This window comes from Toxotes jaculatrix, chromosome 9, assembly GCF_017976425.1.
Source record: "Toxotes jaculatrix isolate fToxJac2 chromosome 9, fToxJac2.pri, whole genome shotgun sequence".
In the NCBI taxonomy this organism is placed as follows: Eukaryota; Metazoa; Chordata; class Actinopteri; family Toxotidae; genus Toxotes; species Toxotes jaculatrix.
In genome coordinates, this window is record NC_054402.1 from 14,543,302 (window position 1) to 14,569,665 (window position 26,364).

General features: G+C 40.8%; 1 protein-coding gene across 4 annotated transcripts; it reads right to left on the bottom strand.

Annotated features, from left to right (window-relative positions):
• Positions 1–84: 84 nt before the first annotated feature.
• On the bottom strand, positions 85–25,339 carry relt (RELT TNF receptor). 4 transcript variants are annotated; one of them, XM_041047205.1, is made up of 11 exons: positions 25,191–25,339; positions 10,570–10,644; positions 10,280–10,372; positions 9,543–9,727; positions 9,115–9,167; positions 8,703–8,954; positions 4,106–4,186; positions 3,557–3,635; positions 1,377–1,760; positions 943–1,071; positions 85–512 (listed from the first exon to the last, which is right to left on the bottom strand). In XM_041047205.1, the coding sequence occupies exons 2-11, from the start codon at positions 10,609–10,611 to the stop codon at positions 509–511; spliced, it is 1,302 nt and encodes a 433-aa protein (XP_040903139.1). In that variant the 5' UTR covers positions 10,612–10,644; positions 25,191–25,339; the 3' UTR covers positions 85–508. The 4 variants fall into 4 exon arrangements, with proteins under 4 accessions (XP_040903139.1, XP_040903136.1, XP_040903137.1 ...); XM_041047202.1 differs by having other exon boundaries at positions 8,703–8,957; XM_041047203.1 differs by lacking the exon at positions 25,191–25,339 and adding an exon at positions 12,548–12,831 and having other exon boundaries at positions 8,703–8,957.
• Between the last annotated feature and the right edge of the window lie 1,025 nt (positions 25,340–26,364).

Consider the following 26,364-nt stretch of genomic DNA (forward strand, 5'->3'; position numbering starts at 1 on the left):
TCTCACTGCTGTTTGAGTTTCGCGTGCTGTGCCAGCTATGCAATCCACAGTGTCAGCATGAGTTCATGTAGATTTGTCAGTCTGCATGTAGAGTATGTTTTACCCCTGTGTCTATTGTTTTTTTTACATGGAAGCACAAATACAGAGGTTAAGAGTGCCTTTGTTTATCATCCAAATTTCCTTTCATTTCCTTCCTCTAATCCTTCTTTCTAGTGTTAGTTATTGCTAATTGTTCATTTCAAAGCTAGAGAGGAAATCTTTCTGAACTCCTATGATGGTACATCTGTTACCTCTGTAAAATATAATATTTTTTAAATGTAATAATAAATACAGTTATGCTCTTATTGCATAACTAGATACAACTTCTTTCAGCAGGAGGTGGTTCTCATGGTTTCGTGCTGTCACTTGTGTGTGTGAAAACACCCTCACTGCTGGGAAGTCATCAGCGGATGATGAGGTCATCTTCAGCGAGGTAGCGTTATCGTACATCGTCTGTCTGTCTTGCTCTTCACCTGAAAGCGAGAGTGAAAATGTCAAGGAGGAAACACGTGGAGCATGTGAGGAAAGGGATGAAAGGAGTGAAACAGATACACCAGATTTTCAAGTTATTATGATCACTGACAAGCAAAGTTAAATTGAAGCTATTTCAGAGCACACTGATCTCATTTGTCTTCATTTTGGCTCATTTGAAGCATAATTTTCCTCTCCAAGAATGAAGCACAGTAACACTGATAATTTTTCACAACAGGCAGGGCTACATGTTTATTGTAATAATGCTGACTCAGCTCTGACTAATCACATTGAGTGTTGGCACAGTTCTTTTCCCAAATCATTTTAAAGAGACTCTCCAGCTAACTTTATCATACTATCACATAATTTCCTCGCCCAGTGAAACAGACAACATAATTCAGTGTAATAATTCAGAAGAATGTAAGATTTTACCTCCTGATGCCAGATGATGAAGAGGAGGAGAAGTGTTTCCCACCAAAAAAGGAGTTCCTCTGCTCCTGGGATGAGGTCTTGGTTTCCATGGTGACAGGTTTCTGCTCTGGAATCTGAGCAACTTGAAATCTGCAAATTGACAAAAGACATAATCAATGCCATGCTCAGAGAACATGGCAATCCTGGTCCTATGACTGCCAATAATCTGCAAAGTAACAAGTAACTACAGCTCTGAAATAAGTGTAGAGGAGTAAAAAGTACAATAGTCGCCTCTGAAATGAAGTACAGTAGGAATACAAAGTAGTAAAAAATGGAAATACTTAAAATACAACCTCAAAACTGTACCTAAAAACAGTTCTTGGGTAAATGTACTAGATACATTCCACTTTTGGAGTTGTGTGTTTTGGTGTGAAACGTCTGTGAATGAGTCTCACCTCCCCACAGACAACACTGTCAGCTCTCCCTCCTTCTTCTCCCTCACTTCATTCCCCTCTACTTTTTCCTGTACACTGTTTGGCACAACAGCTTGTGTACGGTGGGTATCGACACACACTCCGCCCAGCAGGGGGCTCTTCTGCTGGTCAGTTGATGCGTCCAGTGAGGGCAGGATAAGGGTCTGAGGGGGCTTCAGGGGATCCTTGAAGGAATCCAGAGGAGGTATGAGAACAGGGGGCCATTTTCTCTGGGCGCAACGGGAACATCGGTAGCCGTGTTTGGGGGCCAGGCCAGAGAGGCCAGAGATGGTGTGGAGGTGGGACTGATGGGGGCACAGCCTGGGGAGTGAGCGGAATGGGGACAGGGGAGACAGCATTGGGAACCTGGGAGGAGGAGCAGGAGGAGGAGAGAGTGAACAACAGATTAGTTACATTAGTAACACTCAGGCATTTTTATATTCAGTTTAGCCAAGACAAATGAATTTCCCTGCAGATTACAACATAAAGGAAAACAAATAAACGTGTTACATGTGATTTAAACCTTGAATTGGCAACATCTTTTATGTACATCTAGTGTACAGCATAATATAAATCTAACATCATCTATACTGCTCATGATTTCTGAAAACAGCATATATGCACAGACACAAGCAAGATCCCTCATCTATCAAATTTCTGCTACTGTCTCGTCAAATGCTAGTCTCGTCAGTCCAGACTGTTTATGCAGTTAGTCAAAAGTGGGGTTGCAATGCTGCCTCTTCATCTCTTACTGTTTCGCTCTCTGAATGTTCACCCCGAGCTCTTTAGTTTCTACCTTACCATTGTTCTTTTGTGCAGAGAAAGGCAGAGCAAAGGAGATGAATTCAGCTGTGCAGTCCTGTGTTATACTAGTGAGTGGGTGACCTGTAGTGACCTCAGATAACCTCTGCAAAACCTACCACCACGCATACACACAGGATTTAAAAGGTTTCCAGAACTTGTCGTGTGTGTGTGTGTGAGTGTGAGAACGTTCTCGAACCTAAAGCTCACATGTTTCAGCAGCCCATTGAGCAGCAGCACACTGCCAGAGGCCCCTGAGACCTCTCACTATTGTAGATGTGGCATACATACTGGAGTGCACTGGATCCAGTTACCATCATATAACATCAAGAGATAAGCTTAACTTTAATGGCTCTGTTAGAGAAGTTGGGTCGCTGGGTGCAGCAGCACAGAATGGAGAGCTGCCTGGAGAACACAGAGTGCAAATGATTCCTCTGTGTCTTTTCTCACAGGCAGTCAAACAAACATCTGAGTGCAGTGGCGAAGCCTGTGGTATGAAGCAGTATGTTACTGGGCTTCTTAGATTAACTTCTGATTGCTGGAGCAAATTTAATGACAGCAACATGCAACCCACACCCCAACCGCAACTACACTTGGTTGTGTAAATTGTGTGACTTCAAGCTATGTGACAGCCAGTGAGCTTAGTGACAGACTGAGTGTTTAAACCTCATGACTCAACACACAGCGGTTTCAACCATGTGAGACATTCAGTTCAGACATGTGGGAGAGAGGCAGGTTAATGGCCTGATGTGTGCTACTTGGAGCTGATTTTTGAATGCTGTACTTAACTTTATGTTAATAGAAGAGGTAAAAAAATATATATAACTTTCATACATTATTGAAATGTATGAGGACTGAACAGCCATTGGAGGCATACAGTAGTAAAGAATTATAATCCAATCAAACCTAACCTTGGTGAATGAAAACTAACCATTAACCAAAAGATGAATTTGCATGAGAAAGAAAACCTTAAGAAAGAAAACCTGTTGAAGCGGAAAAAGCTAAAATGAATCCCTGTAGATATTCTTATATAAAGAATATCTACAGGGACATTTGGTCAGGTTATGTTATATTTCCTTGATTCACATTTAAATGTGAATCAAGTGCATTTAAATGTGCACTGTTGTCATCTCTGAAAAGAAACTAATAACCATAGGCAAGTTTTTTTTTCTCCCTCTGTTGTTCTTAACATTCTGCCATTTTTTTAGAGCCTCTCGGCAAGAGCCTCCCTCCAAATTTTTCCTTGCCTTGCTCACCCCCAAACCCTCCTTGCCTTCATTTTAAACGAGGCCTTGAGAACCATGACTAAGCAAAAGCATATGATGATTTGTGTGTGAGCGTGCATGTGTGTGGCCACATACTTGATTGAGGAGCCTTTGCTCAAGGTCATCTGTTTGCTCTCGTACTCTAGCAGCAGTTCCTCCAGTGCAGCAGCATTTTCTGAAACACACACAAACACTCAATCAGTCCTTATGTCGACTACAGTGACAGTAGAAAATATATATATTTGGTTCCAGTTAATACTGTAAATTGCAGGAATGTGGGTTTAAATCACATTAGACATGTACAAATAACATTAATCTTTGTAATTATTGGTGGTTAATTGGGTAAAGTTACACTGAAATCATTAAAGGATTCACAGTTTGTGCTATGCTGTCAAATTTCCTTAGAACTGATGTAGGAAACTTACTGTAATACCCAGCAGAAGCATATGTTTTGCTTTGTCATTTATAAACACTGGAAACATTTGTTTCCAGTTTGCTGAGTAGGCAGCAATGGAGACACTTCTTTAGCTGTGTGTGATATACTGTGACGACAGTGTGGACTCGTGCTCCCCTCTAAGGCCACAAGGGATGAAATGACTCTGACCACTTGCTCATAAGCGACCTTAGTGTTGGTTTGACAGGTACCTTTCTTTTCTGTGATGAGGCGAACCAGAACACTGATGGTGTCTTCATTCAGGTCATCAGATATGTAGGGACAGTTGTTTCCTAAAACAAGCGAATGAGACAAAGACAGAAAATTACCATCAATTTTCCTGTATGTTACCATTTTAGGTTCTAGATTCTAGATTCAGTGAATTTCTCCCCATGTAACTACACACAATATTAATTATTAATACATTGATAATACAACAGAGAGGTGTTTCTGTTATGTAGCCTACTGTCATAAACAGGTTGCACAAAATAACAGAAGCACCTGTCAGTATAACGCACTACAATTCAACAGCACCACAAACTGCTGCCACAAAAATAATCTTAAAGTTAAATCAACACCTCTCTGAAACCATTTCAATAAAAACTGAACATTATAACTTTCATGAAGGTGGGATTTATTATATTAATTTTAGCTAGGTGTACCTAATAAACTGGCAACTGAGTATATATTCATCCTGTTCGGGGCATTTATTGTATATGAAGATAGATTGCACACTACTAACAGATGGGTCTGCTTTAAATCGCCTTTACATTAGCTTCACTCTGAGTTGTCAGACAGAGACTAAATAAGGAGATACACTGTCCAACTTGCAGAGCCAGCACAGTTCACACTGTGCATGTCACCGCTGGGATATTGTGCCTCAGTACACGATGGGACTGATAGGGATGGATGTGGATGACTGAACAGCAAAGAATAGACATGCCTCCATGGCAACCCCAGACTATCCCATAATAGCACGGCATAGAGAGGCAGCTGGGAGGAGAGCAATGAGGACATGGGGGGTCCAGAATAGCTCAGTCAGCGATCACGCTCCATTCAGCACTGTTGAAACACACAGAGCTCTGTGTGTATGTGTGTGTGTGTGTTTGTGTTGTTGTATGTGTATATGTGTGTGGTGTGATGCACCAGTCCCCCAATACCAGGTGACTTTGTGTATCTGTGAATCAAAGAACAAAATGTGACTGTATAGATTTCATTTGTGTGTCTTTTCTTGCATAAGCAGTGTTAGGCAGTTGTTAAGCCACGACAATAGCTCTGTCTCCACAGTGGCTGTTGCTATGTGAGGATAACGGCATCCATTTCACAGTGAGGCCGTCATTCTCTTCTATTTATTCCTTCAACAAAGTCCGACCCATGTGTTCAGTGTCTCAGTGTCAGCCACATACTGAGAGTAGTCGCTCTCCTTGTTTTTAGATGACTTTGTTCAAGTTGATGTTTGACCTTTAGAATAAAAAAAAATCTAAGTTTATCTCAAACTCCAAATGAATGAGCCCTGATCTGAATCTGAAAGCTGCAGCAATTAAACTGTACATTTCGCTCTGCCCTTCTGCCTGGGCAGGCTGAGCTTCATGCACCATAAACACAAAGCTGCAGATTTGACTCCAGCTCGTGACATTTTTGTGTTATCGGCCTATAAAACTGGCCCTTTCTGTTTCCCTTCTTCAGCTTTTCTGCCGCTGCGCTCTCCAATAAGTCTAACTTTTCTCTGTCTGTAGCGCTGCATCGTCAGAGTTATCTCTGCAGAGTCTGATTTTAGCCCTGCCAAGCTAAGCCTCGCCTTGCTGTAATTCATCCCCATGGGTTTTACCCCTGACTGGAGATGATGAGAAAAGTGCTGGAGTAAGAAGTTTACCTCTAACCTTAGCTCAGTCAGGACTACAGTGGACAGAAAGTCAGGCAGACAGACAGCGCACTGCAACAAGGATAGTTACATAACAACAAGAGTGACGGGGGAGAGAAAGAAAGTTTTCCCATGCAGCACCCAAAGCCTCCTGAACCCTCGAATCATTATTTTATTCCTACTTTTCAACCTGCAGTCTACTAACCGGTACCAACTACTAACTTCTACATCTGACATCCTGCTCATGCTTCTCTCTCTTGTCCTTTATCTGTCTTTGTTACAGCAACACACTCATAGCTTATCTCTGCACCACTGCATCATCAGTCCTTAAAGCTGTGCAGGAGGAGAGAAAGAGGGGAGCTGAGAGTGAAGGAAGTGATGAGGTGTCCTTAAATAATCCCACTTGCCATGGTCAATGTACAACACTATCTCTGTAATATGGATATTGTCTACCTTTTAACTTTACATTGAGGTTGAAATTGTAGCTTCAGCTTATTAAAATGGTCAAAAGACCTCATAAATGCACTGTTGTTAATGCATAGTGTGCAATGTGTACAAATAAACTGGTAAACAACTTTCCATGTGAAGTCAAGTGGTTTCATATATAACTCATACTGTCCAAAGAGGAATAAAGGAGAGGGGATAGAGAAGGAAAGGAGAGTGGAGGAAGAAACAGGAGACATAAACCATGAAGTGAGGACCCAATTGAATTATTGATCTGGCTGGGAAAGGAGAGATGGATGGATAGTGTCACGTTTAGATGAGAAAGGGAGGCAGTGTTGGAGGGCCAAGAAATCGGATGAATGGAGAGTAGAAGGACACATAAAGAGAGCTGCAGGGGGAGGGGAGTTGAGGGAGTTTCCCTTTAAGTGCAGGGACGTCTTAAGTTTCACAACAAAGTGAGAGGAAGAGACCAAGGCAACGCTGAAAACAAAAGGCAGAGATCACTGACAGAAAGACTGTTGCTGTGTTGTACCAAGAAGCATCAAACACACAAATTATGTTGGTGGTTGTGGCTGAAGTGGTAGGAATAGAAGAAATGAAAAAAAAAAAAAATCCAGGAGCTGGAAGAAAAAGAATAACACTCTCCCTGTAATCAACAGCCCTGAGCTACCAATGAGCCATTTGATGCAAAACATCTATAGCTGCTATGCTGGTGTCATTTCTTTTAGTGAAGAGTTAAATTATGCAAGTGTTAAGTTACTCCTGCCCACCAGCATTATCATGTGCAAAGGTGGATATTACTGTGAACATTAGCATCTTTGAAGTAATTGTTTTTTATTTAACTACTAAACTCAAAGTTTTAAACCTTGACAGCTACAGTAAGTTGTCCAAAGCCACAGGTGTTGTGCAAACGTCAAGAAGTCAGAGGTTCTGATCTGTTGAGGCAGCAGCTGTGCTCTGACGCTCATGATGCCTTGCGGTACGTATGGCTCTGCGTCCTGTCACACAGCTTTCCTCTGAGCCTCGCACCATCAGGTGATTGAAGGGAAAGCCAACTTAGCCTTTAAATCTGTTGATGCGTACACACCAAATGACAGTAACTGCCAGCCATGTACTCTGTCTGTCTGCTGCAGCGGAGTGAAACTGATACATACAAACTCCCTGGATATTTAGCAGTGGAGTGTAATACCTGCTTAAAACAGTATGTACGTATGCAGATGAGTCTGGAAACAAGTCCCTTAGCTACAGTGGACTGTGCAGTACATATGCATAGTAATAAGGCATGATAAACAGTAGTACTAATAATTTGCTGTAAGTGTAATTTATAAGTTAATTTAACTTGGTGAACTCTTATGTATGCACCTTTGTATGACTCGCATTTTGAGTTTGTGCAATTGTAAATTAGTCCAAACACCTCATAGCGGGCACAGTTTATCACAATGACATATGTGGAATCATACCAGGACGTCCACACGTCATTGTGGATCCTGTCCAGTGGTTTTATAACAGCTTCTCTGAGCAATGCAACAGTAGATACTATATCCAATGTGACCTGACGATTTTAACCGTCACCTGTACAAAGGTGAGGTTTTATACAGAAGGATAGGAAAACCCTAACCCTGTTGAGATCAAACCAGGTGCTAGTATTGCCAAAGGCTAGTTGTGTAAATAGGTGACTCAAAGAGAAAAAAATATTTCCATTAGGGTCAAAGGCTGAAAAAACAGTTTCTAGGTCTATGAAGTGCCCTCCAGGACAATACAACGATACACTGTTACAAAGGACAGGAACTGAGAGCACTCATATTACTCTCAGACTGTGCAAACCACAGAGAAAGGGTGTGGTAACTTACTTGTTTTATTGCTTGATCCCTCTTTATCTCTCTTTTTTCTCTCTCTAAACTCTCACATTTTCCAGTTATTGATATCTACTTCTCTTTTGATTAATATCATCCACATCCCTCTACCTCTCTTTCTTCTTTTGGCCTCCCCCGCCTCTCTTCTTTCTTCTTTCTGTGTTTACTCAAGTTTCTGTCTGACATCAGTAAGGCGAGTGAGTTGATGGGAATGCTTTTTTTCCCCTTTTCAAGTAGGAAAATTACAAAGAATAACAGTGCATTCCTAGAACGACACAGCATGTGTGACACATAATGACCCCTGCGGGGTCAAAGTTCAGAAAGATGAAAAGCCTCCCATGTAGGATTGCGTGCAGCCACATCACAAAGATACATGCACTGTGGCTGCACACAAAGACACACTACCCTTTGGGCTTGGCTTGGCTTTGTCCTGACTCCTGACAGCACTTGACCACATCGTGTGCATGCATGTGTGCTAATTTGGTATTTTTATGGACGAACGTGACAACAACCTGAACATAAATGCTAGTTTCAATGATCAGTCTTCCAGCTACTTTCTATCATTTCTCTCTTCAGCTTTGCGTTTTCTTCTCTCCTTTTATTTTCTTTCTTTACTCTCTTTTTTCCTATTTTCATCAGCTACGCTCTCACCTTCTTTCTGCGGTGTGGCGGTCTCTTCATCCCCTCCCTCCTTCTCGGCCGTGCAGCGGTATCCTTTCTTCTTCAGGATGTTGCAGATGAGGATACCTAACAGGCCCATAACGCAGAAGATGGGCACCAAAGCGAAAACAGCATACTCTGCTGTCTTCTCCTCAGCGCTGCGCACCACTGTACCGTTAACCGGCCCTCCTGCAGCAGCAGATGGACCTTTACCCACTGTGCGAACTGTTCTGACATGCAAAGCTGCTGAGGGAAAGGAGAGAAAGAAGAAAAACAAGATGAGAGAGAGGCAGGTGGTAAGAGCAGATACATTATCTCAATAAAGAGCTAATTTTGAGACTGTAAACTGAATGATGGAGTTGCAGCATGTGAAGGCAAAAACATTTCCAAGGAGCATGCATACTTTTCACACAGGGACTTTGGGTGGAAGCTTCCTCTGTGGCAGCAGATTGAAACCTGCAAATGGAAAAAGATAGAAGAGAAAAATGCATAATTAGAGAGATAGACGGAGAGGGGAAAAAAGTGAGGGACCGTTTTGCAATGAAAGAGCAAATCAGTGGTTTTAGCTTGTGGTATGTTATGTTCAGTGGTGCTCGATGTTGCCTGCCCATTGTGGGGAATGACGTATTGTATTGTATGTGTGTGTGTGGGTGTTTTCTTGTTTTCTCAAGCCAGAGAAAATGGAAGGACTTCATTTAGAACAAATAAAAGTTTACGAGGCACATGTAGGAGCAAATCCCTTTGCATGTCAGGCCTACAGTTGGATTGAACCATGGGTGGATTAACAAGCAGACAGGTAGGCCACCAAAGGGACAGACTGGCAGTCCTTACCCAGGCAGACAGTCCCCACAGATGGCATCTGAGGTCACAGTGCCAGGGGTTACAGTCTTTCGGCCAAGGAGCTTGCAGGAGGCGTGTGGACGGCAAAGTTCAGAGTCGAATGCATCTGAAAAGGTTCCAGTTGGGCACAATTTGCATTGTACTTCCTCTGTTGGACTTTGGATCTGCCCACAAGCCTGGCAAGACAGAAAATACTTCTAAACTCAAGCAAAAGAGGCTGCAAAAGCAGAGCATGAAGCATCCTGTGAGCAACTTTTAATTATAAGTCCTGTTCCTGTGTTGGGCGGAACGAAATCGACTTATATTTTCACATAAACAGCTTCATACACTGTTCAACAAAGGTAAGTACAAATATCTTCCATCCAATGAATGGTACTTTAGTTGTTTGAGTAACAACATGTGATCTACTACTACAGCTTCATAAATTACAACCTGCAACAAAAGAGTAACATGACACACCTTGGCAAAAATCCCTCTTTGGTTATAAAGCAATGTCACACATTGGCTATCACTAACCACTGATTTATGGAAGCAATAACTAACTAAATAAATTCAAAATAAACTTTAAGGAACACAGGGTGAAAATTTGTAGCGTCAGAGGGGACAAAAAGTTAATTAGAAAGTACACAAAAACTCTCAATAGCAACAGATATTGTAATAGCAGAGGTATAATTTACAAAACAACATCCTTCAATGTGTGTAAAATTGTTATTAAGTCCAAGTCTCACCTTGGAAGGCTCCTGGCCTGCAGGACATTGCAGACACACACACCCCTCCCCCCACCGACACTGCACTGCTGCAGTCCCACCACAGCCAAACACCTGGAAGACACACACACACATATACAAGCGCATGAGTCAGTGGCTTGCAGTAAAATTGCACACATGGTGTAAATCATGATGTACGTGCCAGCTGGTCCACAAGGAGCCAAACTGAATGTTAGATGAAAAGAGTGACACACCTTCACACACATCTGAGCTGGTTTTTTGTTTGTTTGTTTTTTAAATCACATATTTACCGTGAGAAGGACAAGAGCTGAGCAGCAAAGGTGGTTCCTCATCTTCTTCAATGTATTCTTCTATGTACATATGATCTGGAAAAGACAGGAGAAGAAAATGGCTTAATCACATTTTAAAATTTGGTCAGGTCAACATATATTGTACAGTTTATGAGTGCGCAATATACATTAATATTCAAGACTGTTACTTCTACTTCTACTACTTGTTCCCTTTTGCCATTTCTTTCTGTTCTGTTGACCTTTTAAGTGCCATGAAAGTTTTTCAAGTCAGATGACCATCATATATCACAGCACAGCATAATTGGTAACATCACAACATGTGGCATCCTTCTCATTCTGTGACACACACACACACACAAACACACATTCAGTCCATAAGCACACACACTCACACAAAACCACACATGCTCACATGGCGAAAAACACCTGAGTCATTTTAGCGACTTATCCAGAGTACAGAGGCTCTGGTGACAGGGAGGTAAGGAGCAGTTGTAAATGCTGTAAATAACATTTACCATGAATCAGGACCTTTTTATGGACAGAAGTGAATGAACCAGGGCTGGTCTGAGGCTATTTCTGGCTTGTAGGTACTCACATGCACATTTAAAGCAATTATTCATGTAACATATTCATTTGCCAACACATGTTGACTTTCAAAACACCTGACATTTGCCACCCCTGGAAGTATTTCCTGACATTTAGGTGAGTGTGAAAAATTAAGTCTTCATAATTCTTCAATTCTTCAGTGTTCTCAACAACACGTTTTTTGAAATAAGGTGAAAGCTAAAGGTCAACTAGAACAATTTTGAATCAATGCTGATGTGTCATATGTTTAGATCTGTTTATCACAAGTTTCTATATTGTGTTACAGCAAAACAGTGCTGTCATGTTTAAAGTTAGCTATTTACAGTTGGAAAATATTTGACAACAGCTCATTTAAAATAACCTAACTTCCTGCAATGCACACACTCATACGCACATAGAACAGGTGGCTGGGAAGGCATTTATTACTGATACTGCCCAGTCATGGACTAGGATGAAATCCAACCTGAGGCCACTTATCAATTAGAAATTCTTGTTTTCATCATTGTCTTTGTTTATAGCATCCTGACACTGACACTAGTCCACCATGCCGAAATTGCTGTGGTGTATAAACATGATGACTATGATATTTTGTCACATTAAAAAAGCAGCAGTGGAGGTCACTGAAGATTAAGATTCAGTTTCTTGCATGGTGAGAATTTAATGAATGCATGAAATAAATGCATTTTCAAAACTGACTATCCATAAAAGTTTTTTTGAACTGCTCTAGCATCATGGTGACATAAAAATCACTGGCTGTAATCACTACTTCCTCTGTGTGCCCTACAGCACTCTATTAATTAAGCAACTGACAAAATAAAACAACAAAATTTGTTGCAGCGCTCCAATATGTGGCCACAATTACAGGACTGTGAATTCACATGGGACTAGTAGTATCTCTGGGGGCCTCAGTCTGTCAGCACACACCAGCTTATTTGTGGTGAAGATTTTAAAATCATAGACATGACAGATTCACACAACATAAAAATCATTAGCACACCACATCCTGCAAGATTGACAGCACAGTGTTAAAAAAGTTTTCTCTTTTTTTTTCTCCAGGAGGAGAAAAATATAAAAATGTAACTGATAATACAGACATGTACAACAGCCGCTGGCCAAGGCAAAAAAAAAAAACAAACAAACACAAAAACAAGAGGCATCTGGGATATGTCAAACAAAAGAGAAGAGAATAAAAAAACTGACAGAGTAAGGAGGAGAAAGAGAAGAACAGAAAAATGTGGGGGAAAAAACATTGGGAGTACTCAGGGCAGTCCAAATGTAAAAAGTAGAGGAGAAAGTATGGAGAAGGATGTTACAACTGAGTGAAAGAAAGACAGAATATGAGACAGCATAAGAAATTGTGAGAGAGAGGAGAAAGACAGAGCAGCATACTTACCCCAGACTTGCAGTTGAGTGGCACAGTTGCCGTGGCAACTCAGTGAGGATGCTGTGTGCACTGCTGTAAATGCTGTGTCAGGACCAAACTCAAATTTATTCTAACTTTCTTACAGCTGCCTAAAATCACCACAAACACTTGATCAAAGCTGTACTTGGTCCAACTTTGACAAGTAACTCAAAGATGACTGCAGGACTTTCACAACTAGAAAATTATAATGAAAAATCTCAGATTTTACAAAGATCAAACTGTGAGTTAACACCAAAAAGTTGAACAGCTAAAAAGTTAGACAAGTGACACAAAAGTCAGACACAAATCTGCGTAGCTGAATGGAGAATTCAGTGTACCTGCTTGTGTCTTATACTGTCACTCTGACCACAGACACACCCCTGACGTCCTTAGGACATGCCCCTTCTATCACAGCTAAAACAGTGAGTGTGGGCACAAGAATGAGTGTGTGTGGGAGTGTGCTGTATGTGTGTGTGATGGGGTGAGGCTGCTTTAATGCAACTCTTCACCTTTGACCACACAGCAAAACATAATTAGTTAGCAAGCAAATAAACACTTCTCCCTCTCAAACCCATTCATTCTCTTGCTGTGTGTGGTCAGCACACACACATGCACACACAGGAGCCCACAGCACATACGGCTATACAGCACATCCCCGCTGTATATGTGCTGTAACTGTGTAGTCATGGTCATTGTGCACATTATCTGCGTGTTCATTTATAAAGATACCTGTCCGTGCAGGTGACACACACAGGCACATAGACATATGTACACACACATCTGGAATGCCAAAACCATCCAACCAACACCAAGCTGTGCCTTATACAAACAAGAAAATAAAAAATGTAACGAGTTTATGATTTTGGTCCGGCGAGGCCCTCATGCCAATGACAGGCTTCTGAAGCATAATTTCAGGGAGGAAGAGAAAGATAAAGCGAGGACAGAAAAACCACTAGTTTGAAAAAACAACACAAGGCTGAAGGGCAAGAGCTGATCGAGTTATGGAGGAAGAGAAGAGAAGGAGAGAGAGAAGGGGGGAGGTGGAAAGAGGAGAAAGTGGCAGGGAGGGAGATTGCTAAAACTTCAGCCTGATAGCATGATATATATAGAAGCATTTGTTAAAATGCCATACAGACCAGAGCAAGAGGCTAATTACAAGTCACACATGCGCACATACATATACATTTATACACATGTACAAACATCCTTTTAGACACACAACACACAATCACACACAGCTGAAAAAAAAAAAAAACGATCAATAAAACGACAATGATAGAGAGAGCAAAACAAAAATGGGACCTACAATTAAGTACCTCTTTTTTTGGAAAGTGTCAAGTAACAAATTGGACCGGGTTAGAGGGGTTGAGGAATGTTAGCTTTCCACAGAGAACCTCACTTGACCTCGAGAAGTGCAGTCACTGAAACAACTGTACTTAAAGTCCAGCAGAGCCAGAGAAAGGTGAAGCTGATTTACGGTGTGATGAACGAATATAACCCGAAATCATCGCTATACAGAAGCACACTGATTTTCAATGGTTGGATTGAGATCTTAATACACAGTGAGGTCAGTGTGAGTTGAAATGAGACCTCTGATGGAGAGGTCAGGGAAGGTAATTCTATTGGAAAACCAGATACATGTCAGGTCAGACTGTCTTCATATTGAACCTGTTTGAAAAGGTTAGTTCGTTCAACTACGGGACACAAAAGCCTCTGCTCAAACTTATTTTTCTCCTTCTCTTTTTCTTACTGGATTAGAGCACTACTAAAACTACAGTTACAGTTAAATTTCATTAAAGAAAATTCATTCTTCTATTTATACCATCTATATACCTGCTGACAATCTGCAGGAAAAGAACAACAAGTGTGTGCACCAGGAAACACATGCAGTGAAAATGTGATAGAAAAACAAAATGCATGAGAAAGCATGTCCAAAAAGGATGTTCAAAACGTGCCCGCTGTCTGACCACTGCTCTCAGAAGTCAGCCATTCACAGCCAGGCAACTCCAAGCCAACACTGTCTGCATGTGATGCATCTGCATTTAAATCCAGTTTGTCTGAGGTTTTCCCCACAAACCCACTACAGAAGTGACCGCCACACGTGGGACTTCCACTGGACCTACAGGCACATGACTGCCCCTGTGTCCACGCGTGGCCTTGTCCGTCTCAAATACCCACCCTTTTCCGGTATCCCAAACAAAGTCGGACTCAGACTCACGGCAATGCAGAATTACTCAAGGGAATAGTTTTGACATTATGGGATATATTCTTAATGGCTCTCTTGGTTCGAGATAGATTAGAGTACCAATACCAATCTCATATCTATCTTTTGAAAATGAAGGTACAGCCAGCAGACGATTAGCTTAGCTTAGCATACAGACCGGAAACAGTTAGTCTGGCTCTCTCAAAAGGTAAAACAATCTACCCACTAAAACACTATATTTCTCCAAGGTCAGTGGTGTTTATGGTAGATAACTGCATTGTATCGATTACTGCTCACATACTGATAGTTGCTGTATGAAGTGGAAGTAAAGGAGAAATCACCCTTTAGCTGAACTGGCCACAAACATTATGTATGTTGTACTTGAGAGCCCATTAAATAGATATAGCTACATTTTAAGGCCTGAAAATGTGAGAACGACTGCCTTAAAACACCTTTCAATACAGACTTTACATAATCCCAGTCAAGGAAATCAGAGTTGTGTTGTCTGTGTGCTGTAACTTTTATGTCTTGCTTCCTTGAACTCTCATACTTTTCTTCCACGTGCCCTTTCTGTCCTTGCTAGCCTGTCTGAGCTGTCAATCCTGTAATTGCATTTTATTGTTTGCATGTTTCCTTTTTCATAACCTGGCTTGCTTCACGCCTGCTGCGCTTTGGCTTGGAGGCTGCTGTCGGATGTGTGGGTTGAACAAGCAAGAGGAGGAAAGAAAGAAAGAATGAAAGAAAGGAAGAAAGACAAAGAGGGATGGGAAGACGAGAGTGGAGGATATAACATTAACACTTCTCAGAATACCCCAGCGTACACAACAAAGAAGCCAAAAGACACCAACACCCACGATGCCTTCACCATTTTATGTGAATGGACAAAAACAACAAAACAGGATCAAAATTCAAAAACACCTCAAAGGAAAGGGAGAGGAGCGTGACGACTTTTCCTAAACTGTATAAAACAGTAATTACCCAAAACCCTCACTGCTGTTGTTTGACACATTCAAATAACAAGTCGCGACAACATCAGATGACCAGTCACATTTTCTGTGTTGTTCAGGGGACCTAAAAATAGCAATAATAAAGAAGTCATGGCGGAGGTATGACAAAAACATGGACATTATTCTATTCTGTGGTGGTTTTTGGGGCAAGGACTAGAGTCGCAGCTAATGTGCTTGAGAGCTTTTTCTGGCTTCTTGATGTCATGCAGCAGCTGAGTTGAGAAATCCTACTGGATGAAGCTTTGAAGGAAGGAAGGAACCACAAAAGAGGAAACACAAGAATGAGTGGAACTCCTTGCCTTTCAGTTTGAGGTGACTGAGCAGCAGGAAAGATCAAGGGTGAAGCAGGGTCCAGCCACCACATTACTGGCTTCTGAATAATGAGCGGTATTTGTCATGTACAAAGAATTCCGGTTAGACATGAGACTTCCTTTTATTTTTAATGCCACAGTGTATTTTAGTGTCAAGTCTAAAGACGCAAAAATACATTTCAATCATGCTTATATATCTTCCATGTTTAAGTTGGAAGACCTATATCACCTCCACCTTCACCTGCTGAGTCAATGGCTGTACTGCCTGGTTGTGACTTGAAATAGGATTCTTGTATTCAGTGTGTAATTGAGACCTCTGGTTTGTTTTTCTGTCTAGGAAGACCAAAATGCTAAAATGCACGGTAGACTCCGTGGTCTAGTAAACGTTGAAACTCCTTGGCTTAGTTAATTGAGCCAGATAAACCGGATTTCAAAAAGTGATCTCTTCACAGCCGGCTGAGTTTTAAAAATAATATGTTGCTCTGCTGTTACATTCAAGGAATTCATTTTGATGTGAATGACAATGCTACAACAAGAATTTCAGCCACTAGGAAGTCCAACACCAGACTAAACTGATAAAGTAATGGTTCCCAGCTGGTGGGTTACAGTCAAATGGTGGACAGTGGGTTGTTGTGAGTGAGTGGGTCTCTGCAGAGGGAGTAGCGGATGTATGGTTTGGTTTTGATTTCTTTTAATAGGGAGTTAACAAACAATACAGCCTAGCTAAAAAAAAAAAAATCTTTCCAGCAAAGCAACTGTTTTATTACCATGTTCTTGTTATTAATAGCCCTTATAGCATACCATGTTGTAAAATAAGTGTTTTTGTAGTCTAAAAAAGCCTGAATTACTTTTAATAGCAGTTTGAATTCTTTTCATCCTGTCGTTGGGTTTTAAGAAACTGCCCTTTCTTATTGTAGTTCCACACTTAATCTTAATTAACTTGGGTTTTCAGGCACAGTCTCGTTTTATTTTGTGGGGAAAAAACTGAATTGGTGTTAATATATGTACTGATGATGACTTAATGACTGTCCTGAGGCAAGACAAGCTTGAAACAACAGATTTAAAGTTTCTTTAGTCAAAGACTCCTCTGAACAACGGGGAAAATAACTCAACAGATGTAGATACGTACTGCATGTAGGTTCTCACCTTGCCAGTAACTGCAAGTTTACACTGAACTCAGCATAGCAGAGACTGGGGTGTGACAATAATAAACTTCCCCTCAAGGACACCTGGAATCTGAGGCCATAGGTGGATGCTAAGGCTTATAAAATGCTATGTATAGCAGCAGCAGTATTTGCAAGCATAAGAGTGAAGCAGCAGTGCAGGCAATAAGCAGTCCATTGACAGCTTCAGTGTACAGCAAAAGGGCTGCTGCAAAGTGGACACTTGGACAAACTAAGTACATCACCTTAACCTTTCTTGAAGCCTGAATAGTTTTACTTGCTTGACTGTAACCAAAATGCATTGGAGGAAGTATTCGGCCATGTGCTTCAATAAGATTTGTGGTCACTGAAAGGTAAAGTATTCACTACCTCATAACATAAATTTTGCTCTGAATGGAGTATGTCAAATTTAGTGTCGTAAGAGCAGTTGTTTACTTCAACTGGCTTTCAGGCTTTTTTCATCAAAGGCTAAATGATCAAAGCTGCAGTAAAACGTTATAAAAAGTTAAATAATAATCTCATGTAGCTTTACTTTAGGTTTGGCCTGACCATAGACCAGGCCAGGCCAGTTTTTGCTTCTTTGTTGTTCAAAAAGCCAGCCAAGTACTAACATTTTCTTGCTTATCTTGTCCTGAAAATATTTAGCTATATGAACTATGATAACAGTCAGAATCATCGCCCTTTTCTAACTCACTACTTGCTTTAAATATCTTCAGATTTCAGCCCTTTGCTCTGTAGGTCTAGGGATGCATTATGAGAGAAAGACAGATAAGTTCAAAGGATTACTTGCTCCTCTACAAGTTGAGAAATCCTCCTTTGTCTTAGGCTCATAAACCCTTTAAAAATCCATTAGATTACGCCAGAAATGCACTGTCATCAAACTTGAAACAAGGTTGTTTTTCTCGATTCCTACAGAGTTCTAACATTGAATACATTTTGGAGAAGCTCTACATGATCTTCACTGAGCAGTGACATTATACTCTAAAGATTTTATTTGATTTTGTCCGTAATGCTGAGATTTAGCCTTGATTAAAGGACACTGAGTGCACCTTTGGTGATTCAAAAGTGGCTGATGAAAAACCTCGGCCTTTTTTGAAGCACTTCAAAAGACATGGATTTTCCCTGTCCATCATGAGGTGGAAAGGCCTCATAAAAAAAAAAAAAAATCAACCTCCAAGTTCCCGCGCTGATAATGCCTACTTATTAACCCAATTAGGTCACAAAGTGTGTCCAGCCTTGGGAAACACCTCGTTGTGATGCACATGAGAATTATCTTCCGGCTGGGGGAATGAAATACAATAGAAAAGAACTGAGCCGGCAAAAAAAAGGTTTAAGGTAATTATACTCCATTATCCATCAGACATTTCGTGGACCGAGAGATAATGTGCACGTGTATGACAACGACGTGATCGGGACAACCATACCCTCTGTTTGACTTAATGGAGGTGCCCATTATCGGCAAATGAAAGGCTGATTTACGCCAACACTTTCTACGTTAGAGCTCAGACAATGTCTCATTATGGGGAGCGTGTCTGATAACTGTGCAGGTGTCGCCTCTCCACACGTCTGCGGATGCATTTCTCTCATGGCCTTTTCGTGTCCGTCATTCCTCCTCTCTGTCCTTGGGTTGACGTGATGCCAGTCGTCATGTTTTCCAGTGGAACTGTACACCAGCAGAAACTTAACGGGCCTCTCCTGTGTCCATGCTGCATGCTGTCCTTCAGACATCGCTAAGTTGGAACAAGAGAGGTTGAGCTGACCAGACAGAGCGGAGGGGGAGGGGGAGAGGAGGAACAGGCCGAGCACTAAGGTGCTCAGCTCGTTTCCAGCTCAGTTCCAGAGTAATACCACTGCTGCAACCTGACGTCCCACAATGCAGCAGGGTGATTCTGCTCTGCCCTGATGCCAACAATGACCATAAATTCATAAGCATACAAAGAAAACTCAACAGAATTGTTTCCTTTCCTTTTGTTCATTAGAAACAAATGCCACATCTTATGGGAAAGACATAAATTCAAATGCTCTAGGCATGATCCCCACTAAAGTTGTTTTCCTAGCAATTGCTCTGTTGCTTAAGTGGTGGCATGAAATTTTTGAGTTTTTTTCAGTTGCCTGGAAAATTTGGAAGTATTTAAGACCATTTTGTTTTTCATCCATTTGAAATTGTAATGCCCACTTCATTGCACACAAACCTGAATTGTGTTAATTCTAAAAAAAGAAGTGTTTTTCACTAGGAGACACGGACACTTTGCTATTACTTTAACCCACCAGAAGCCACCCACAAACCCATTCTGGCTACATAACAACCCTGCAAGAATCCAAGGTCTGCTTTAATTCTTTATTTTCAGGGTTTGAGGTGACAAAGGCCGAACACAGGGCAATCAGAGTTGCAAAAATATGAGTGAGACTAGGTGTTTTTCAGAATCTGGTATTTTCCCTTACATCACCACCATCATTAACAAAGGATGTAAATCAACTCCTTATGTTCTAACAGCTTAAGTTATAATTCACAACCCATACACATACCAGGCCTATATTAAAGTCAGCAGCGTACATGCAGACTATAATAAACAATTTCCATTGTCACACACACACAAACGTGTATGCAGTGTGAAAACAACACTTTCAACATGATATCTCTATTTGTCGAACAAATACAGAGGATTTAGTTAATTACTGTTTGAGTCACTGGAAAAATCTACTCTACGGTGTCTCAGAAGTTGAGCTCAGCTAAGGAAAATGTGATTTTCATCCCCCTCTGAGCAATGGTGAGTTTTGAAAAGAGCTGTTTGGTTTGAGGCCAAATTTCAGATGTCTTCTTAGTGATGACATACCAAAAAACAACAATTTACACTTTGTTTCTTGTACATATTAAATAAACAAGGTATAAAGTGTTAATTAGTGAGTTTTAGAGGTGCTGCTAAGAAGATTTTCTTACTTTTGGACACAGTTAACCATCTCCTAACTTCATGTTGAACGGTGGTATCAATCTCACCAAGGAAGCAAATACGTGTATTCACCAAAATGTCAGATTATTACGTTAATGGATGTCTACTGTTGGTCAGTGAGTCCAAAGAGAGACATTCCCTATTAGGAGAGGTGGAGGCCAGAAATGGAGGCCACCGAGAATTTTAAACAGACCTCTGGGAATGTTAAAAATGTTAAACAACTCCATATGTGTACTGAATGTACTGCAATCATCTGTACATATGTGAAAGCAGTTCCTTATAAATTTCAATGGACGAAGGTGGAAAAAAAATATCAGCAGATAAGCAAGCAAACCATGATTTTGCAACCCTGCAGTTTGCCCCCAACATGCAAACCCAACCACAGACACGCACACTCACATCCACATATATTTATGGATCTAAATATGCCGTGTTTTGAGTTCTATTCAATATCTCTATAAAAGTGCTGCTACAGACGAGAGGTTTCAATTTCCTGCTTTGTTGGCTACATTGTCATTACTCAGCGGTTGTTTTGAAACGGGGCATGTCTGTAGCACTCCTCACATGAGGGATTGTGTGGATCCTCTCCAAAGCATGACACACACACACACACACAGTCACTCACTTGTGCCTCGTCACAAAGAGATCGACCCGGACATGCTAGTGTGTGATTTGCTCTGGCAACTGAAGGCCAGCGACTGGTTACTGGCGAGTTCAGCTAGCAGATTGTGGTCGCTTTCAGATTTCCTCCCCCAGAGCCGACTTGTGGGGTAGCGAATGTCTGCAGTCTCTTTTTCCTCTTTTCTTAAAGTTTTTATTTTTAAGACTGTGTCATTAAACAGCATACAGTAGGGAGTGACAGGGCAGATGGAGGAGACAGAGGGGAAAGGTCGCGAACTCTGGCCAAGCAGGGCGAGATTACAGCTGTCTGCTTTTGTCCTGACTGAACCAAATCTCATGAAATGTGACTGAGCAGCCATTCAAGGTACAAACCACATTACAAATACTGTGTTTCAGTATAATGTATGAGCAGTGGTGGAGGAATCCACTTTGTTTTTTTAGGTAAAACTTGCAATACTAAGCTATAAAGATAAAAGTAAAGGTCCTGCATTCAAAAACTAAGTGATACTACAAACTACTCATGTACTTATAGTATCAAAAGTAATTAATATATTGTACTTTAATGATGTAACTGGTTGAGTCAGAGTGGATTCTAACTGCTTCATTTACTGTTGGGTAGTTTAATCAATAAAACAATTAAATGAATGGAGTATATTGAAATCAAGTGAAGTAGAAGCAGAAAATGGAATAAAATGGAAACAATAGGGCTATGACAGTTAATTGATTATTAAATCAACAGAAAATTAATCAACAACTGGTTTGATAATGGATTATCATTTCAGTCATTTCCTTAAAACAAAAATGTTCAACATTCTCTGGTTTTAGATTTTCAAATGTGAGGATTTGATGTTTTCAGTTTTTAAATATGACAATAAATTGAGTAGCTTGAGGTTTTGGACTGTGGCGATGAAACAACTGTGGACTCACATTTTTAAACATTTAATAGGTTAAACTGATAAATAACTAACAGGTTAATCAATAATTACAATAACTGTGAGCTGCAGTCCCCTCAAGTAAAGTACAAGAATTTCTTAGTTTTTATTCACCCCTGTGTAACTGCCTCATTACATAATCCATAATTTTTTAAGAGTAATTTGATGTAATATATCCTACATGCCTTAAGGTTTTAACTGTCACAGTATTTTTTCTTCTAGCACTAGCTGGTTCGGAAAATACTATTAACAGGAAAATCAAAGAGCTTGGGATAAAATATGACACCACAGCGAGCATGTCTTTGTAAACTTCAGACACAAACGAGCAGAGACATCCGGGAAGTGACTCTTTTCAACGTCCTGACTTTCAAAAGAATGAGCTCCACTGATGGGAACCCTCTGCAGCATGACTTGCAGTTTGCTCACTTACTCTACAAATATGAGAGTGCAGCAGATAAGCAGACAAATACAGAAGCAACACAGTGTGTGGAAAGTATGCAGAGACAAGGCAGGAAAAATGGTAAACAGGATACTGCTTTCCCATTAAGGCATAACTTAGAATTAAGCCTGGGTGTATACGTACATGTGTACTCTAAGTGTATGTCAGTGTCAGCAGGGGAGTGTGCGTTTGCAAGCTTGTTCCAGCATCTTTTCAGGTTTTTGTGTCTAGGCCCCCCTGTAATTATCCCATCCTCCACCAATCTCTGTGTGCGGAGCACCGAGCCAGCTTGGACCGGGATCTGCGGACAGTGCAGTGGGAATTTCTTTGGCACAGACTTTCCTGGCTGACATTGGGCACGGGGGACTGAAGAGCGTTGGCCGGCATTCCCAACTACTCCGTTTGAACGGATGGACAGACGGATGACAGGATTGATGGGCTAATTAAAGCTTAGCAGAGTCTTTGACTTCCACATACACACACATTCCAACAGAGCTGAAACAGTGCATCAGTATATCTGAAATTACCCTGATAATCTTGTTATCAGCTCCAAACTACAACAGACACACTTCTGTCTTTCTGTCTTCATTATTTATGCCTTTCTCACTCTGTGTCCATCGTCCTAACTCCATCTTCCTCTTTTGTCTTTTCTTCCTCTTTCTCTACCCTTTCTCATCCTGTCATCATTCCTTCTTCCCAAAACCTGAAATATGTACAGTGTACGGTAAATGTTGGGTGGGGTAGAGCATAAAATTGGGGTTAAATTAGGCTCAGGATGGATCCACATTCACCAACTCCTAATTAAGGTGTTAGAGTGTGTGTGTATATATAATTACAGGTGTTAGCCTTGCTGCAGTTTATTGTAACATCAGCTGAGCACACAGTACGATGGACAAAACAAAATGTGAGTTTCTACCAAAAAGTTGCACATCTACCAGACCTGCCTCGACATGATAACTCAGCTGTGTGTTATTTTGTGGCAGGTTAAAAACATGTTAAAATCCTGTCTTGAAATCTCTCAACTGTGAAACATATATAACTATCTCAAAAACTCAAAACTGTGCAATAGTGAAAATATAATCTAAAGGCTCCTAGCACATTATTGTCCTTTCGCAAATCTGTGGAATCATGCAAACTGACCTATGTAGTTATTTTCAAGTAAGACCAATATACTTTTGTGACTATAATGATACCATTGTGCTGTTTTACTGTTGCTCGAAGAAAATAAACTATAATCTTTGAAAAACATATTTGCTGGCTGAAACCTGGTCTAGCCGGTGGCAGCAGCCATAAACAGCTCTGGGCTTTCCAGACAAGTTCAACAATATATGTTCACTGGCTGCTTTTAAGTGAGTTTGTGGACTTGAAAGGACTTTCGCATCAAGCCTTCTCCTCTCTGCTCCCCTCCAACACCACTTTTGTGATAAACAAAGAAATTATATATTTGCAGAGCCAATGTATAAAAGGAATTGCCAAAAAAATTATTCTTCACAGTAAATTCATTAAAACATTCTTTGGCCTAACCACGAGAAACCCTGGGATAGATTTTTACATCTCACCACCCACACATACATCATCTTTTTTTCCCCCTCAAGAAGGGGTGAAAGGACTTGACGAGAAACAGGAAGTTTGTCCGAAATAGGAGATATGAGATGTTTAAAATGCTTTGTGAGGCGTACATTGAACTCTCTGTTCAATTGTGCTGCGACAAGACAGAACTGATGAGTAAACTCTCTAAATCCTGTAAAATTCTTCCTTAAAACATGTACATCATAACAACATAGTGATGTACCAGTGAAACTGTACATTGCCTGGTGTGTGCACACACTGTGGTTGTGTGTGAGAGGAGTCGAACGAGAGCCTCTTATTGTTACAAGCGTGCAGGAATTTGGACTCAGACAATGGAAGCCCTCTGCCAAAAATGACAGTCTCATCTTGGTGCTTGTGTAAGTGCTTGTGCTCATTACGCAGCAGTACATCCTGCCAAAACCTCAGCAGTATGGTGTAGTATGTCCCGGCAATAAAACACTACTTACAACGTGCAGTTACTGAAGCAAACAGACAGTGTAACAGAAATAAAAATTTGTGAGACGCTTATGTTAATATTAAGCCTGTATACTAACACATTTTTAGTTTTGTCTATATGTTTATACCTATGCAACATGCTTTTACAGTAAGTAAGCCTTTTGTTGTGACTAATATAAGATGGCTTGAACTGATCAGCTGGCTTTGACGTGTCTCATCCATATATAATAAATAATAATATATATAATAATAAAGATACAATATGAAAAGAGCAGAGGCGGAACATAGACTGTTCACTTCATTAAAAAGAGAGGAGGAGGGTCAGACTACCAGTGATGTCATCACGTACCCATGACAGTGCGCCAAGCATGCGCTCACTCTGTCATTAGACAGCAGACACGCTGTGGTTCCTGTGGTTATTATAAATCCAATAAATTAACCGAATTACAGGTGTTCGCTTTATTATGGCAGAATAACGAGAATAATCCATTACATTAGCAAATCCAGGGGTTGGTAAATTATCTATACACACTATCGTAAACTTTTAGTCACTGTACGAACATCGCAGCATAAGGCGAAGCCTGTACTTTGAAACCTAGGATATAAGAGATAAATAAAATGACCAGCCACAAAGCTTCCACAAGACACTGCCACGGCAACAACAGGCAAATAACTCCATTTGTTCATCCATTTGTAAAATCTTTAAGGTTTTGAGCCATAAAACCCGTTGAAACAAAGAGCGGGAACTTCTTTCCGTCCAAAAGTAATATAGGCACCAGTGTTTGCCATACCGTGCCCCATAGGGTGGACGAAGTCATATGAACACATTACCGCCGTGCGTAAAAGTGGTCAAGACGGTCGGACAGGCTTTGCGGTGAGAAAAGCTCCACACGAGTTGGCAGTGACTGACATAACTAAACTACCGGCTTCAGCAGTCATTCAGACTGTTACTACGAGGTTAAAAAAAAAAAGTTATGAGACGTACCGGTTTGGTGAATAAATATGGTTGAAATCAGTGTTCAGAAGCGAGCATCATCCGCTGTTGTGCAGTCAGTTGATAGGTGTAATTAAAAAACGCTTGAGGATGGATGAAAACCACAAAGCCGGTTCACGAGGTTCCCCCCTCTCTCTCTTTCTCTCTCTCTCTCTCTCCCTCTGCCTGTGTGTATGTGTGCGTAAAAAAAAAAAGACAAGTCTAAACACTGGCTCAGTGAGCTCACAGTGCGTCACCGCTGCAAACTGAAACCCCCGTCGGTGTGTGTGTGTGTGTGTGTGTGTGTGTGTGTGTGTGTGTGTGTGTGTCTGTAAACCCCCTCTGTCGGTCGCTGTTCTTCCCCAGCAGGTGGCTTCGGCTCACAATATAACAATATAACATGGTCATTAAAGATAGGACCATATGAATTTATTTATCATGTGAAAACAAACAAAAGTATTAAATATAAGCATAATATAGTTGTTCCTTTGATGTAAATGAGCTGACAGCTAATCACAGAGTGTGTCTGAAAAAGAAAACTTGCCCATGTTATGAAGGTATTTGAAGGGACCTTGTCAAAGTAGGAAAAGCACGCGTTACTAATCTCATTAACCGTGGCTGTGTTCCATCATTCACTTTAGTATTTACGCCTGTTATTTTCCTACTGTGACATGTCAATGTGCCTTGTGTGAATAAGGCCAGTTGTGCACAATTGTTCTAAGTGTATATAGGTCATGCCCACTGGTTGTCTGTTAATGACTTGCAACACTCACAGGTGTGAGTCATTAAACTCTGAGATACTAAGACTCCACACTCCTTACCTGAATTGGAGAAGCCTCTCAGAATTTACTGTGCTGTGTAATTCATTTAGACAGTTGGCTTATGCATTTCACCACTAATGTGAATTTATTGGCTGAAATTTGGCTTTAATTGATTCCTAGTTTAGTCCTTAATTTAATTTATTTAATTTAGTCTTACGTCAAGGTCTGGGCTAAGTCCTGTGTGTCTCTGAATATAAGGTAATCCAGTCACTTCCTGTGTCGCCACACTGGGAGGATTTTTCACCCAACTTACTTCCTCTCATTTCTCATATTGATAATTGGTAACTGATAGCATATTGATATGTTCTCTGTTATTGAGATGATTCATCAGGCAGACGTTATTTTGATTGCACAAGTGTGCTAAT

Bases quoted from the DNA above. Each gene is read 5' to 3' on its own strand.
- relt (XM_041047202.1), bottom strand. From the start codon at position 10,611: ATGAGGAACCACCTTTGCTGCTCAGCTCTTGTCCTTCTCACG. The intron at 8,958-9,114 runs GTATGCATGCTC...CCTTTCCCTCAG, and splicing joins CCAAAGTCCCTGTGTGAAAA to CAGCTTTGCATGTCAGAACA. The intron at 1,072-1,376 runs GTGAGACTCATT...GTCAATTTGCAG, and splicing joins ACAGTGTTGTCTGTGGGGAG to ATTTCAAGTTGCTCAGATTC.